Raw genomic sequence first — 12629 nt, 5'->3', positions numbered from 1 at the left:
ACTGCAGAGTGCTCCATCTCATGCAGAGCAAACTATTTCCACAAACAGCTTCCTGAAAGGTGAAGACAGAGAAAAAGAAAACAACAGCAAAAGAAGTTTCCAATCGACAGCTCCCATCATCTCACCATGCTTTTAGCCAAGCTACTGTTTGCTACTTACGCAAGAGGAGGTACGTGCACGGAGCTTCACTCAGCCAAGCCTTGGGGTAGCAGCAAATTGCTCACACCAGACTGTAAAGAGAACACAGCCTTCAAATCGTTTCCAGTCTAACAGGAATCAGATGAGGAGTCTGTCACAGGTTAAACAGTATCATACTAGACCAAGAGACCAACTTCATCACACCTTAGGATAAGAAACTCTACGTACTTTTAGATGTTCAGCTTGGGGTTTAAGTAAGTTTGGTACAAATAGGCTTTATTCACAATTTGACAATAGTTATCCTCTTCATAATCACAAAGTGCTGGGTCTGCAGCACTGACAAGTCTTTTGACTCTGCGTTTTCCTAGTTTGCACCTGGAGGTAAAAAGGAACACTTGAAATCCAGCACTAGCTGGTACTGCTGCACCTGGATGTGCATCAGAAACACCAATCAAGACATTTTCTGGTATTTTGACCATGGGGACGGAAACCAGGAGAAATTAGAGGTGGCTATGGGCTTGGAAATAAGCTAGCCCATGTCCCTGCCAATGGAACTCTGAGAACAAACCACACTCCACAGCTGCTCTGGCCACTCCCACTGCAATCAGTTAAATAATCCTTCAAAAACATATTGGCTGGGGGCAGAGGTCGGTTTTGGTACTGTATTCTGAGCCATGAAGTTAATTCCCAGTCATTCTTCCTTACCTGCTCAGAGCCTTTGCTAAGCACCAAGAGTCAGCTTCAACATCAGCATCTTTGGCATTTGGGTTTTCCCAACACACAGTGCTCAGAAGGGATCACAAGACTTCGGAGTATCTTTTCCCTTACAGTAAGGTTGACACCACCTCACTTTAGCTCTTTGGAAGACAAGGGCAGATCCAAACCAGCAGAGTAAGGTGGGGAAAAGCCAAGATGCTCTCAAGAAGTAGGCAGTGGGGAGTATCTCTGCCACTGCTTGGCACGAAGCTTCCTTCTACACCAGGAATTACTCTCTCCCTGCAGGAAGCAAGGCTCCCTTTATTGGGCAGCAGAGGAAATCTCCACAGAGATTCACTATGGAAAGAATTCAAGTCTGGACTGATTTAACAGGACTGAATTGGTTTGCTTGGCCCAATTAATGAGTCAAACACAACTAGAGGCTCATTTCAGGTAACTTCTTGTCACCAAAACCCCCAGACCTGTAAAGTATCAAAGCAGCAGAGATACAGTGGGGTGTGCTTATTCTCCATCACCAGGGTCAGGGAGGCGAGTCAGGACGGCACTACCTTCCTTGGCAGCATTCACAGAATTAGAAGGGTTCACAGTACACTCTGTCCCTGCCCTTGGTCAGGGCCAGCAGGGACAAGTCCTACAGCAGCCCTGCATCCTCACAGCAAGTGAATTCCTCAGGGCAGCAGCTGTTCCCTCTAACATGGATTAAAATGGTCTTCCCATGAAGAACCCAACACCTGTGTCATGCAGACACCGAACACAATCTCTCAAAGAAGTCCGCTCTCTTGTGCTCCAGTGCCTGCAGGAAGCTCTGGATTCTCTCCTCCCTCATGGCAGTGCATTTCTGCAACAGTGTCCATCGGCGCTGAGAGTCTCCGTGGGACGCAACCCCCTCCTGCTGCAGCTTCTTTGCCACATAAGCCTGATCCCTTTCCATCTGCTGTCGCCTCCTTTCCTCCATGTAGGAGTCTCTGGCCTTCTAGAGTGAAAAGCAGTAGAGTGTTAGCACTTTAGCAGGCCTTTTAGCTCATCTGTGGTCAAGCAGCATAGGTTATGGAAGAAACAGCCTCTGCTTGGGCCATCAGGCTTCAGATTAAATGAAGGGTGGCCCTGCACGTGCCTCCTCCTGCTTGACTGGTTATAAAGAGTTACAGAGATATGCTTCTGGACCTTCTCCCCAGGAGCCAAATCTGCTCACAGCATCAGCTCCTAGGCAAAACAGTTAAAGGTCACACAGATTGTGGAGAAACCCTCAGATATTGGAGAAGAACAGCATACAGGAGGACTTTTAAACCACAGACATACACACAATCTATCCTCACCAGTGTCACTGCAGAATCTTTGATCCTATTCACATGGCATCTGAAAGGGGTTACAGGATTCAGAACAATGATTTATGGGGCAATTCTTTGAGCAGATGATCAGGTATTGAGCTAAATCAGCTACAGCATAAAGCATGAGTGGGCTCAGGATTGCCGAATGCTTGTGATCTAATAATGTCCTGGCTCCAGACACAGCAGGATGGGCAGGAGAAAGGTAGAGGCAGTAGCTACCCTTGCCTACCCTTCAAGATCTGGAATATTTTTGCAGAGCATCACTTTGGGATTTCTTCTTAGTGCACATTTCATAACCTGCAGCCTCCAACAGCAAACACACATCTGCAGCCTCCAGTTTTAGAAAAACAAGAATAGAACTGGTCACTGCGACATAACCTGACAAACACACACACACACACACACTCACTGGGGAGTGCTGGCCTTTCAAACAAGCAAGAACGAATTATTCTAATGAGAGCCTGACTCACTCTTCACTACACTTTCCCCATGCCTCATTCTATGCTCTGGCACTGTAAATTAGCGCTTGTTGTGCTGGGAACAAGAGTGGAAATATCCCTAGCTACAGAAAGCCCAGTGAATTGATAGCACTCCACTGCTGCAGCTCTGTTTAGTTGAAATGCAGAGATCATCAGCCTGTTCCACCCCTGAACAGAGTGAAACTCTGCCTGTTCACCAGTAAAGGCTTAGCATGACCCCTTCCACAGGGCAGCTTTGCCAACCAACATCTGCACCCTCTTCCTGGGTCCACCACATATCAAAATCGAGTTACAGCTAATCCTGGGGCTAAGTGGGGACCAACAACCAGCTAGGAGACTCCCTTGAACAGCAGGCTAAGTGGGAAATGAAGACAGCCATTAAAGGTGATGCTGTGAGTTGATGGAAGGATAGTTTTTGCCAACACCTCCAAATCATGGTGGTTGGGGTTCTCTTTGATGTACCTTGTTGAACCTTCCATGCAGCTGGCCATCCACACTGTAACTGTCTCCAGTGTCCTGAACACAGCAGCACTCTCCCAAAGCAGATACAGCTACTGCTGTGTACTGTGGTTTCTCAGCAAATCAACCCCTGAGCCCCAGGTCCTAAATCTAATCAGTTCCTTCGAGTGAGATGTCCTCCCTTCTGCACAACTGGACTGCATCCCCTGAGAAAAGGGCAGCCTTATATACTGCCAAGTGGATCTTACAGCAAGAAAACTGACCAAAGAACAAAACTGGACAATAAGAAACTTTGATAATAGCATAGCATGAACACACATAGCCACAAATAAGAACGCAGAAAAGACAAGACAAGCTGAGAACAGAAGCAGCATTTGTCACCCATCAGAAATGAGCACTAGGAGCAAAGGCAGAACAGTGACCTTACTGTTCAACACTGTTCAAGACAGAGGCCAAGCTGATGTCAACGACAAACACTACTGCCTTTTTTGCTTTTCTCTTCATGCAGAAGGTGAATTGTCATTAGTTGTACTAATACAATGAGCTGCTGGTAGGAAAAGGGCAGAAATAGAAATTAGAGAGGTTAAGGACGTGGAGAATTTGGATGTTTCCAGACTGACTGAACCTGATTAAACTCACCCATAACCATGGCTGTCTATCATCTTTGACAGCTCTCAGAGGTGAGCAAGGTCCCTGAAGGTAGAAAAGGGCAATATAATGCCTGTCTTTAAAAGGAGAGGACCCAAATAATTAAGGAACAGACACACTCAGCAACCAGATACAGCGGAGTTAAGAGTCACTCGACTGAATTCCTCCTCCTCCCAGTCACTGCTGTCTCTGTGCTACAAGCTGGTGCCCCCCACACTTCCCCATCAAGAACTCCAGCTCCCAAATTTGTTTTGCTTAAAAATAACCAGACTACTAAATCACTACTAACTTGGCCAGACTTATCAGCACCAGGTCAGGGAAAGCTCACAACAAAAGATCTAAGAGGAGAGGAACAATGACAGCAAGCAATAGGAACAACCTCATGTAGGCACATCTGGACCCACCAGAAAGAAGACACTTGTCCACAGTCTCACAATGCAGACAGCCCCACTTCAGCTCCCAGAAAGGAAACTCTAAATCCACTTGTAACAACCGTAAAAGCAACAGAGTTGGAGGAAGAGCATGCAGATTCTCCCTGCTCATTCCACAGTGAACTCAGCAGTCTTTGCGTAAACCACTGATGAAGTGGTTTGAGTTGAACTGGCTGATTTTATCCTGTAGCAAATCAGGAGTGCTTCCTTATTCTGTCCTGTCAGCTGAGGAGTGGAGACAGATACTTCCAGCTGGAGGAATGAGCAATGAGTAATAGAGACAGTGGCGACTTCAGATATTTTAGGTATTCCTCAAAAAGAGAGGAGTCTGGCCACACGCTAAGATACAACAAACCACACAGGTACAGGAGAAGCCACACATCCAACATTACCTGCTACTGAAACAAGATTACCCACACTGAATGAACAGGCCCTCTGCTCCCACCTGGCACACTCTCACCTGATCTTCAGCACGTTGCTGTGCAGGTAATATGTTGTGTTGAGCTTTCCATCCCTCTCCAGCTCCCTTACCTGTAAAGCACTGTAGTTCATCTGGAACCGAAGGATAGCCTCACACAAGTTCCAAAAGGAATATTCTGGCCACAAGACTGACTGAAACACCAGGCATGAATGGGATGTCTGCAGAAAGCAAGATCACCAATAATTTAGTCATGTAGCAAGGGAAAAGTCATCAAGATGCAGCTCTGATGGTCAAACTATGCCAGATCTTCCACAAAGATTTTACCCAAGCTGCGTTATCAGATTCTACTTCAAATGAAATAAATATTGGCCAGGAGAGTTTGAAATTACACAATGTAGAGTCTTTCCAATTAGTTTTTAAATGCTGGGACACCAGTCATCCATTTCTGCAAAGAAACCAGCAGAATTCTTTGTAATGCTATGGTGGCCTTGGCAGGGGTATTTTTTATAAGCTTAAGCATCACAGACTTATAACAAAACTAAAATAGCAACACTGGACTACCAAAAGCTGAGTGAAAGGAATAACAGATGAACTGAGGATCAGGACATGACATGACATTTAATCAAACGACATCCTGTGTTGTTCCTTACTGCCCACTCATAGCATTTAAACTGCTTAATGAACCCACGAGGTGCACTGAATTGATTCTAATGCTGCATGATTCAAGTTTCCAAATTAAAAACCTATTTTTGCCATCAAGGTCCTCAAAGTTTCAGGTAAAAGTGTTCCTATGACCATTACTACAATATCTAACACTTAATGGACTCTGTATGGCTCTTAAAATTGTGATGCTACAGAAACTTAAGTGTCAGTTCTATACAATCACCACCATAAGGACATTTTCCTTGACATCAAAGAATCATCCTGAAAGCACAATTTCCTCCTAGTTTGGGGCCATCAGGACACACACAATTGGTAGTGAAGGGAAATTTGCACTACCGCTCTGGCATGTGAGCTGGCAGAGCAGAAGCACAATCACACATTCTCCTTTGCTGCTCATGCTGTAATCCATGACACGGGCAAGAGTACAGGTCCTCCAAAAACACAGGGAGGAGAGGGGGTGCCTTGGAAGACAACCACAACTCAGGCCAGACAGCTTCTGTGAACCTGCCAATTAAATAACTTGGAATAAGAACATTTGATGTGGTTGCTTAAAGGCAGTTGGGTTTTGGCTGTGTACATGTAAACCAAAATGTTAGCCTTAAGTAAAGCAGCTCAACTCAAATGTTCTGCAAAATCTGGGTTACAAAGAAGTCAATAAGGCCTAGCACAGAAGAGAGAAATGGAAGCAGCTTTCAATACTGTAACTGCAAATACATGAGCTTTAGATGCATTAAGAACTTACTAGGTTTGAGCTTACCAGCCTCGTTATGCTGATTTGACTATGGCAGCCTTAGAACACGTCTTCTGGGGTCTTGTTTCAGTATGAAAGTCTAACAAACTTCCGAAGCTGTGACAAGTCAAGCATGTACCTTACGTGTATGTTACAGGGTTACACCTCCAGCTGGCATGTCACAAACACGTCTCCCAGGGATGTAGAAATCTTCCTCATCCCAGGAAACATGTCGCCAGGTTAAATTAAAGCCAGGAATTTACTAACAAATGAGGAATTACCTAAATGTGAGGCACAAAGGATGAGCAATTCATGATTTCCTTAGCTGCTGTCAGCTAGACTAATTTGTGAGTTCCTATTGTTTTCAGGAGTGCCAGACTCATGCTGCAAGGTGTTTTAGGCAATCACAGAACTGCAAGAAACAGGTTCCTCAGAGATGCCCCAGCACTTAGTCCATCCAAGAAGTTACCTAACCCCTGGCAGAGAGAGTTAAGAGCCCTCATGTCAGCTCATGCCTGAAGTCAGCAGAACACTCTGATATAAAGATGGAATATGTCAAGAAGAAAACAAAGACTTTACCTGCCAGAGTAGGAAATCACTCAGTCGAACCTCTCCAGAGGTTCGAATCAGGAGGTCTGGGTCAGGGGAGTTGTTGGTGTACAGACACTTATCAAGCAATGATTCAGACACGTCACTGAGAGAGATAAAGGCATCATATTGAGATCACTTTCCTGACCCAACAGAGGTGGCACTGCTAAATCAGAATCACTGAGGGGTTTGGTTTCTTTCTGCACACAAGACTGCCGATTAAAACTGGGTGGTGGAGCTGTACCACAGCCTGTCATCAACTTGCTTCTGATGGACACTGCTGTCTCTTCCACAGGTTATTTCAAATGTTCTTTCAGCCCTCAAAGCATCCCCCGTGTGCTCTTGTGATGGAACCAGACTATGAGGACTTCCATCTGGAGCAGGGAGCACAACACTAACTACTTCATCTCCTCCAGGGTGGAGGAACAGTTTAGTATTCATGATTCATCTGTTGTTTGACCTCATAGCTAAGACAGCCAGCCAAGCAACCAATTGTTGTGGCATAAAATCTGCCTTCACATTTAAACTAGCTTAAGACACAGACCTAATTTCTCTTCTGTCTTGGTTGTACATCTATCGCCACGGTAACTGCCATAATAAAAACCAAACATTGCATCGTAGCTTTAAGTCATTTGTTCCAGTCATACTGGTTTAATGAGATCTATTTAAAAGCCACTTGGCTTTTGAGGGGTTAGTAACAAAGCGTAGGTGGGAAGAGAGGCAGTTTTCATCTATGAAGCCTCCCAGAGAAAGACAAGAGTTACCTGGGTTTGAGCAGTCCTTGTTCCACCCCCCATGCCATCTCCCTGACAGCATTGCTGATTTCATGTCTCGATGTGTATGCAAAGCAAACATTTAGAAAGCATCTGAAAAGAGAAAGATGTGAAAGACTAACCTAAGGAAGGTCCAGCAGATCACAGAGGGAATATCTACATCAGTTACATGTGCTTGTAGGACAAAGCACATAAAAAGGCGCAGCATGTCTGCCAAGTCTCAGCCTTCAGGCAGAAGATGTGAGGTATCGGCTACTTCAAGCTGTGCATTACTTACTTGTTGTAGTTCCTCGTTGCCAGCACAGCTTGGGCAATCAGCTCCTGAATATCCAAGGGCAGAAGTGGCAGGTCCCCAAGGACACGGATGCACACACCGTGTTTCTTCAGGTTCTCCCTACACCCAACAAGAAGAGTGAGGACTACAGAAAACAGATCAGTCTCTGCTGCACAAGTACCAGATCTGCCTTGTTCAACTGGATGAAGACAGGAAGCAGCAGGCACAGCTCAGAATTAGAAAAAGGCAAAATGACCAAATGTTTTTCAGATATGGAAAGCTGCCTTAGATTTGACCATCCCAAACTGTTCATGAAGGGAAACTGATCATTCCCCATACAAGTTCCTGAGGTACAAATGTAACCAAAGGACAAGAAAATGATCACAGATTAGGCATTCCTACCTGAAGTTATGAAAATCCACATGGAAAACTTAGAATACAACCACAGACTCTTGGTACCTATATCTAATTAAAAATTAAGATTACTAATGGTGACCCACAGAGTGGCACAGCTACTTCCTGGTGCAAGGCAAGATTAATGTATCAATGAGGGTGGTGGAGTAAACATCAGAGGAGACAGGGAATCATCCATGCCTGCTATAGCAGTATTCTGAGCAGACAGGACATCCCATGGGATCTTATGGCTTCCTGCTGCTGTCTGTTTTGTACTACAAACTCCCCAATGAAAGGCTGCATTTGGTAGAAAGTAGGGAAATGGCCTCTTTGAATCACAGAGTACTGCAGTGCTCAGGTAGCCCTGATCTTCCCAACTCCTACCAGCACACCCAAGCTATCCTCTCCCTTCTTCTAGCTGTGCTCCTTCACTGCCTTTCAAATTTACTTTCACCAGATAAGGACCCCTTCTGTGCACGAGTCAGGCATGAGGAAACCAACATATCCACTGAGTTACTGGGCCACACAGCACTGTAACACTCCTTGCTCACCCAGGCCTCTACTAGTTTCATCTACTCACAATACATTAACTAGTTTTCCAACTCCAACAAGTGATTTAACACACTGTGTGCCCATATGTAGAAGTCTCAGGTTACCACAACTCAAGTTGCTGAGCTGATCTGCCAAGAATATTGTGACAGAGACAAAGACAAGGCTTTGAGACTTCTGGAAACAAGGCACAGAGCATCTTGTGCTAAGCAATAATTCCTAATTTTCTGTGCTTATCCGAAAGCTGCATTGTCCCAGCTGCTTGCATGGGATTGTTGCAGTGAGCCATAGGATACAGACACAAACCCAGTGTGTATGGGGACTGTGCCCACTCAGGAGCTGTACATCCCATTCAGGTGGGCAGAGTCCCTCAACCCAAAACTCTGGCTGGAGATAAAGGCTTCCTTCATTTAATCCATTTTCACAACTAGTAACATCCCTGTAAACAACTCCTAATCATGTTCTGCTTTAGTTCCACAATGCGTGATACAGACATGATAAGATTCTTACTGTTCTTCCAGTAGGCGGCTAAATTTCTGCCTTGCCAAATCCATTAGTCCATCCACCTCCTCCTTGGAGCGTTTAAAGTTCTCAATACTAAAGGCATAAACAGTGACCTCCCGAATGCCAAGGTTTAAACACCACCGCAGTGTCTGCAAGAAGACAAAACAGAGTGAAAAACAGAAGCCGGATGAGCAGACTCAGACAATCAGGTCAGCAAGACCCAGCTTCTCCACTGCTATAACCTTCCTGTTATTTTCCACTATGCTAAGACTGGATTATAAGAAACAACCACAGAAAGCTGCCAATAAAACCTACTTGATGAGAATTTCAGATTCATTTTAAAGAACAGGGAGAAAACAGCATTTCTATGGATCAGAATCCATAACAGATATGGTACTAATCCAGCCAGGGGAAAGCACCTCTTGCAGATAACATTATGAATTATTTAATACCATACCTTTCAAAATCTTTTCAAAGAAATTCAACTTGTTTCACAGAATTAAAAGCCTCAAGATCTGCAAGGTGGATATTTCAATTGAGTGAAAAACAGGGGGAAAAAAAATAGCTGATGAGAATGACTCTGCAAGATAGCAGACAGACAGCAGGTGAAGCTGGGTACCCTGATGACTAACATCAGCTCCAAGCACAGGCCTGACTCCAGTGAGGAAAAGGAACACAACACACCAGGAAACATGGCTCAAGCTTTCAACACACAGCTCAAAGGCAGCAAATATCCTCCCACCTGAGCCAGCTTATCGAAGCCTTGTGAGTGCCCCTGCTGCCTCTCCACGTGGCACTTGCGGGCGTAACGACGGTTGCCATCCATGATGAAGGCCACATGCTTGGGCATTGGACCTGCCTGGAAAATGAGGAGAAACCCTACAGAGCAAACAGCCCAGCTGACATCTTGCACTGCAGAGAGTTTAGTGCCACCATTCCTGGCAGCACTGCCTGTAGGATTGCAATGTTATCTCCTAGATTCAAGTCTGGAGGTGGAAGGAGCACAATGCTAATGACCCCTTTGCTAACCCCAGTTTAGGCTCTCTAAAAAGCATGTCAGTATTGACATCTGCCTAAACTGAACAGCAGCTTGGCCCTCCCCATTTCAGTTGTGTAATAGAGAGCTGCCGTAAGCAGCAGTGCCACAGCTACCTCTCTGCAGCCATGGGGAGGGTGCACGCAGGGTTATGCTGCTGCTATTGCAAGTATTTGTTATTTCAGAGTACAAGGGCATTCTCACAGACACTTCACAGAAAACAAAGGAAGTCGTAAGACCTTCTCCCAGTTGAGTATTCTTTTCCATCAGGTCTGCACAGACCCTTTCACAAGGACATCGTCACCAGTCTCAAGACTCTGCTGAGCAGAAGAATCTTCCTGGAACCAGTGAGTTGTTATTCTAATCAAGAGAAACTCAGTTTCATTTCTTAAAACTCACAATCTGACCATCTTGCTTCTCTCCCTTCTCCATCCATGCCCTGCCTTCATCAGCAAGGGCACACACCATGGAAGCCTGGGAGTGTAAGCTCATTATTGGCAAGCACTGCCTACAGCATTGCTCATTTGAAAGGCTAAGCTTAAGTAATCTTCTGTTCTCGAATGCTAAGAGATGTACATCCAGTGCCAGCACCAATGCATAACCTTTCTAGAACACTGCCTTTCTAGAACAAAGCAGCCACAAAGGCAGTTCCACTCTGACCCTGAGGAACCTCCCAGTCCCTTACCACAGGTAACAAAATTAATTCCTTACCTTAATGATGTTGGCACAAAATCTCTCTATGATGGTCAGCTCGCCCTCTCTGATCCATGACATGTTTTACCAAGAGCTCCTTTTCTTTTTCAATGGGAAGATGAAAATAAAAGGGTTAGAAGAATCGAGCCCAAAGCAACACTGCAAATGATCACTTTAGAAAAATAAGCTTTGACTAGCTGCTTTGGAGCCCTTTCTACCATCTGTGCAAGTACTTTGATAAGCAGAAAATGGGGGAGCTCAGAAACGAGCATGGGAATTTTCCAGTGTGCGTCAGCAAAGCAGATTCTTTGGATTCTTTTTTCTTTGGTAACAAGAAAGCCCACACATTGCATCTTCTAGCCACGGTGCTGGTGGGCTGGGACAGACCCACAGTTTGGACAACCACCAGGAACGTCACAGGGTGGCAGCAGCACAAACTGACCTTCAATGCTTTTGAGCTGGGAGTTGCTGGAAATCCTTCAAATGATGCAACCCTCTACACCACCAACTGCCCTGCACTTGTGCCGCGACTGATATTGCTTTTCCTTCAGAAGGAGCACTTTCAGCTCCAGAGCTGTAAAAACACTGGGGGTTTTACCACATTATCTGCACATCAGATACCAAGATCTGGTTTGAGTTATCAAATCTGCCGAGCTTCCACATTAACCTTCAACTCCCTCAGCTAGAAATGTTGAGAACGTGGGCAAAGCAGCTTTGAAGAGAGAGCAGTGGGGGCAACAGTCCAGATCCAGCCACCCATCTAGGGACCAGAATAGATTCAAATTACACTGATTGCATTAGTTTTCCTCGGGGCCTCCTCTGCCTCCTCCCTCAGGAAGAGATGTTTAGCCACAGACGCAGCCACAAAACATTAAGGCAAAGAACTGCTGAACCTCGGCCTCTGTTACTAAAGCTCTTAAGGCTCCCCTTGGCCAGCTCGGTCTGAAAACACATCCTCTTCCACCGCTGTCAAAGCATCCCCCCTTCCACGCCACTTCACAGTCACCTTAAAGAACAACCTTCACACAGGCGCCCCGAGCCTGCAAACCGAGACAGAGCATGGGGGGCGGACGGACGGACGGACGACTGGCTCCCGCCCAGCCCGTGGGCGCAGGGCCTTCACGCCGCAATCCCTACCCACAGCGCGGGGGGGGAAGGACGCTCTGCGGGCGGCGGGCAGCGGGGCGGCCTTCAGGCCTCCCCCGGCTCCCTGAGGGGAGGGGAGGGAAGGGGTGGCCGGCGGGTGACACCCGTTGGAAGGAGACATCTCCCACCGCACCGCACAGCACAGCACCGCACCGCACCGCGGCCCAGCCACAAAGGGCTGCCCAGCTCGTCCCGGCCCCGGTCCCGGTCCCGGCCCCGGTCCCGGCCCCGGTCCCGGCCCCGGCCCCGGCCCCGGCCCCGGCCCCGCCGCCGCCGCCCGTTACCTCTCCCGGCGGCGCCGCCTCAGCCTTCACCGGAGGGTGACGTACCCTTCCGCCTACGTCACCCGCCCGCGCCCAGGGCTGGAGGCTTGCGCAGGCGCGGGGCAGGGCAGGAGGCTGGGGCTGGCGCGCAGGCGCACTGCTTCCTCAGGGTAACGACGGGGGGTGGCTGAGGGGAGCGGGAGGCGGTGGCGGGGTCCGGTCGGGATGAAGGGGGACGGCTTGGTTTTGCGGCAGGGTCGGGTATGGGGGAGCTGAGGGCGGACGGGGCCGTGCCGGAGGTGGGGTGCGCCAGGGCAGTTGGGGTGTTCACGGGTTACTGCAAGCGCGGGTGGGACCGGGGTGCCTATAGGGCCCGTGGGGCAAGGCCGTAGTGGT

At 47.2% G+C, this 12629-nt stretch overlaps 1 protein-coding gene across 1 annotated transcript; it reads right to left on the bottom strand.

Moving 5' to 3' along the window:
* Positions 1-393: 393 nt before the first annotated feature.
* On the bottom strand, positions 394-12340 carry DHDDS (dehydrodolichyl diphosphate synthase subunit). The gene is made up of 9 exons (XM_065697962.1): positions 12255-12340; positions 10843-10926; positions 9838-9954; positions 9102-9244; positions 7653-7769; positions 7367-7468; positions 6594-6708; positions 4732-4839; positions 394-1828 (listed from the first exon to the last, which is right to left on the bottom strand). The coding sequence occupies exons 2-9, from the start codon at positions 10903-10905 to the stop codon at positions 1592-1594; spliced, it is 1002 nt and encodes a 333-aa protein (XP_065554034.1). The 5' UTR covers positions 10906-10926; positions 12255-12340; the 3' UTR covers positions 394-1591.
* Between the last annotated feature and the right edge of the window lie 289 nt (positions 12341-12629).

The sequence above is a fragment of the Lathamus discolor genome, chromosome 18 (genome assembly GCF_037157495.1).
Source record: "Lathamus discolor isolate bLatDis1 chromosome 18, bLatDis1.hap1, whole genome shotgun sequence".
Classification (NCBI taxonomy): domain Eukaryota; kingdom Metazoa; phylum Chordata; class Aves; order Psittaciformes; family Psittacidae; genus Lathamus; species Lathamus discolor.
The sequence above is the reverse complement of the archived record's forward strand: the minus strand, read 5'-3'. Positions and strand labels throughout refer to the sequence as shown.

Coding starts and splice junctions, on each gene's coding strand:
- DHDDS (XM_065697962.1), bottom strand. CDS start 10,905: ATGTCATGGATCAGAGAGGGCGAGCTGACCATCATAGAGAGATTTTGT. Junction 7,770..9,101: donor AGCCGCCTACTGGAAGAACA/GTAAGAATCTTA, acceptor TGTTGGGTGTAG/GGAGAACCTGAAGAAACACG. Junction 4,840..6,593: donor GTGATTTCCTACTCTGGCAG/GTAAAGTCTTTG, acceptor TGCTTTCTGCAG/ACATCCCATTCATGCCTGGT.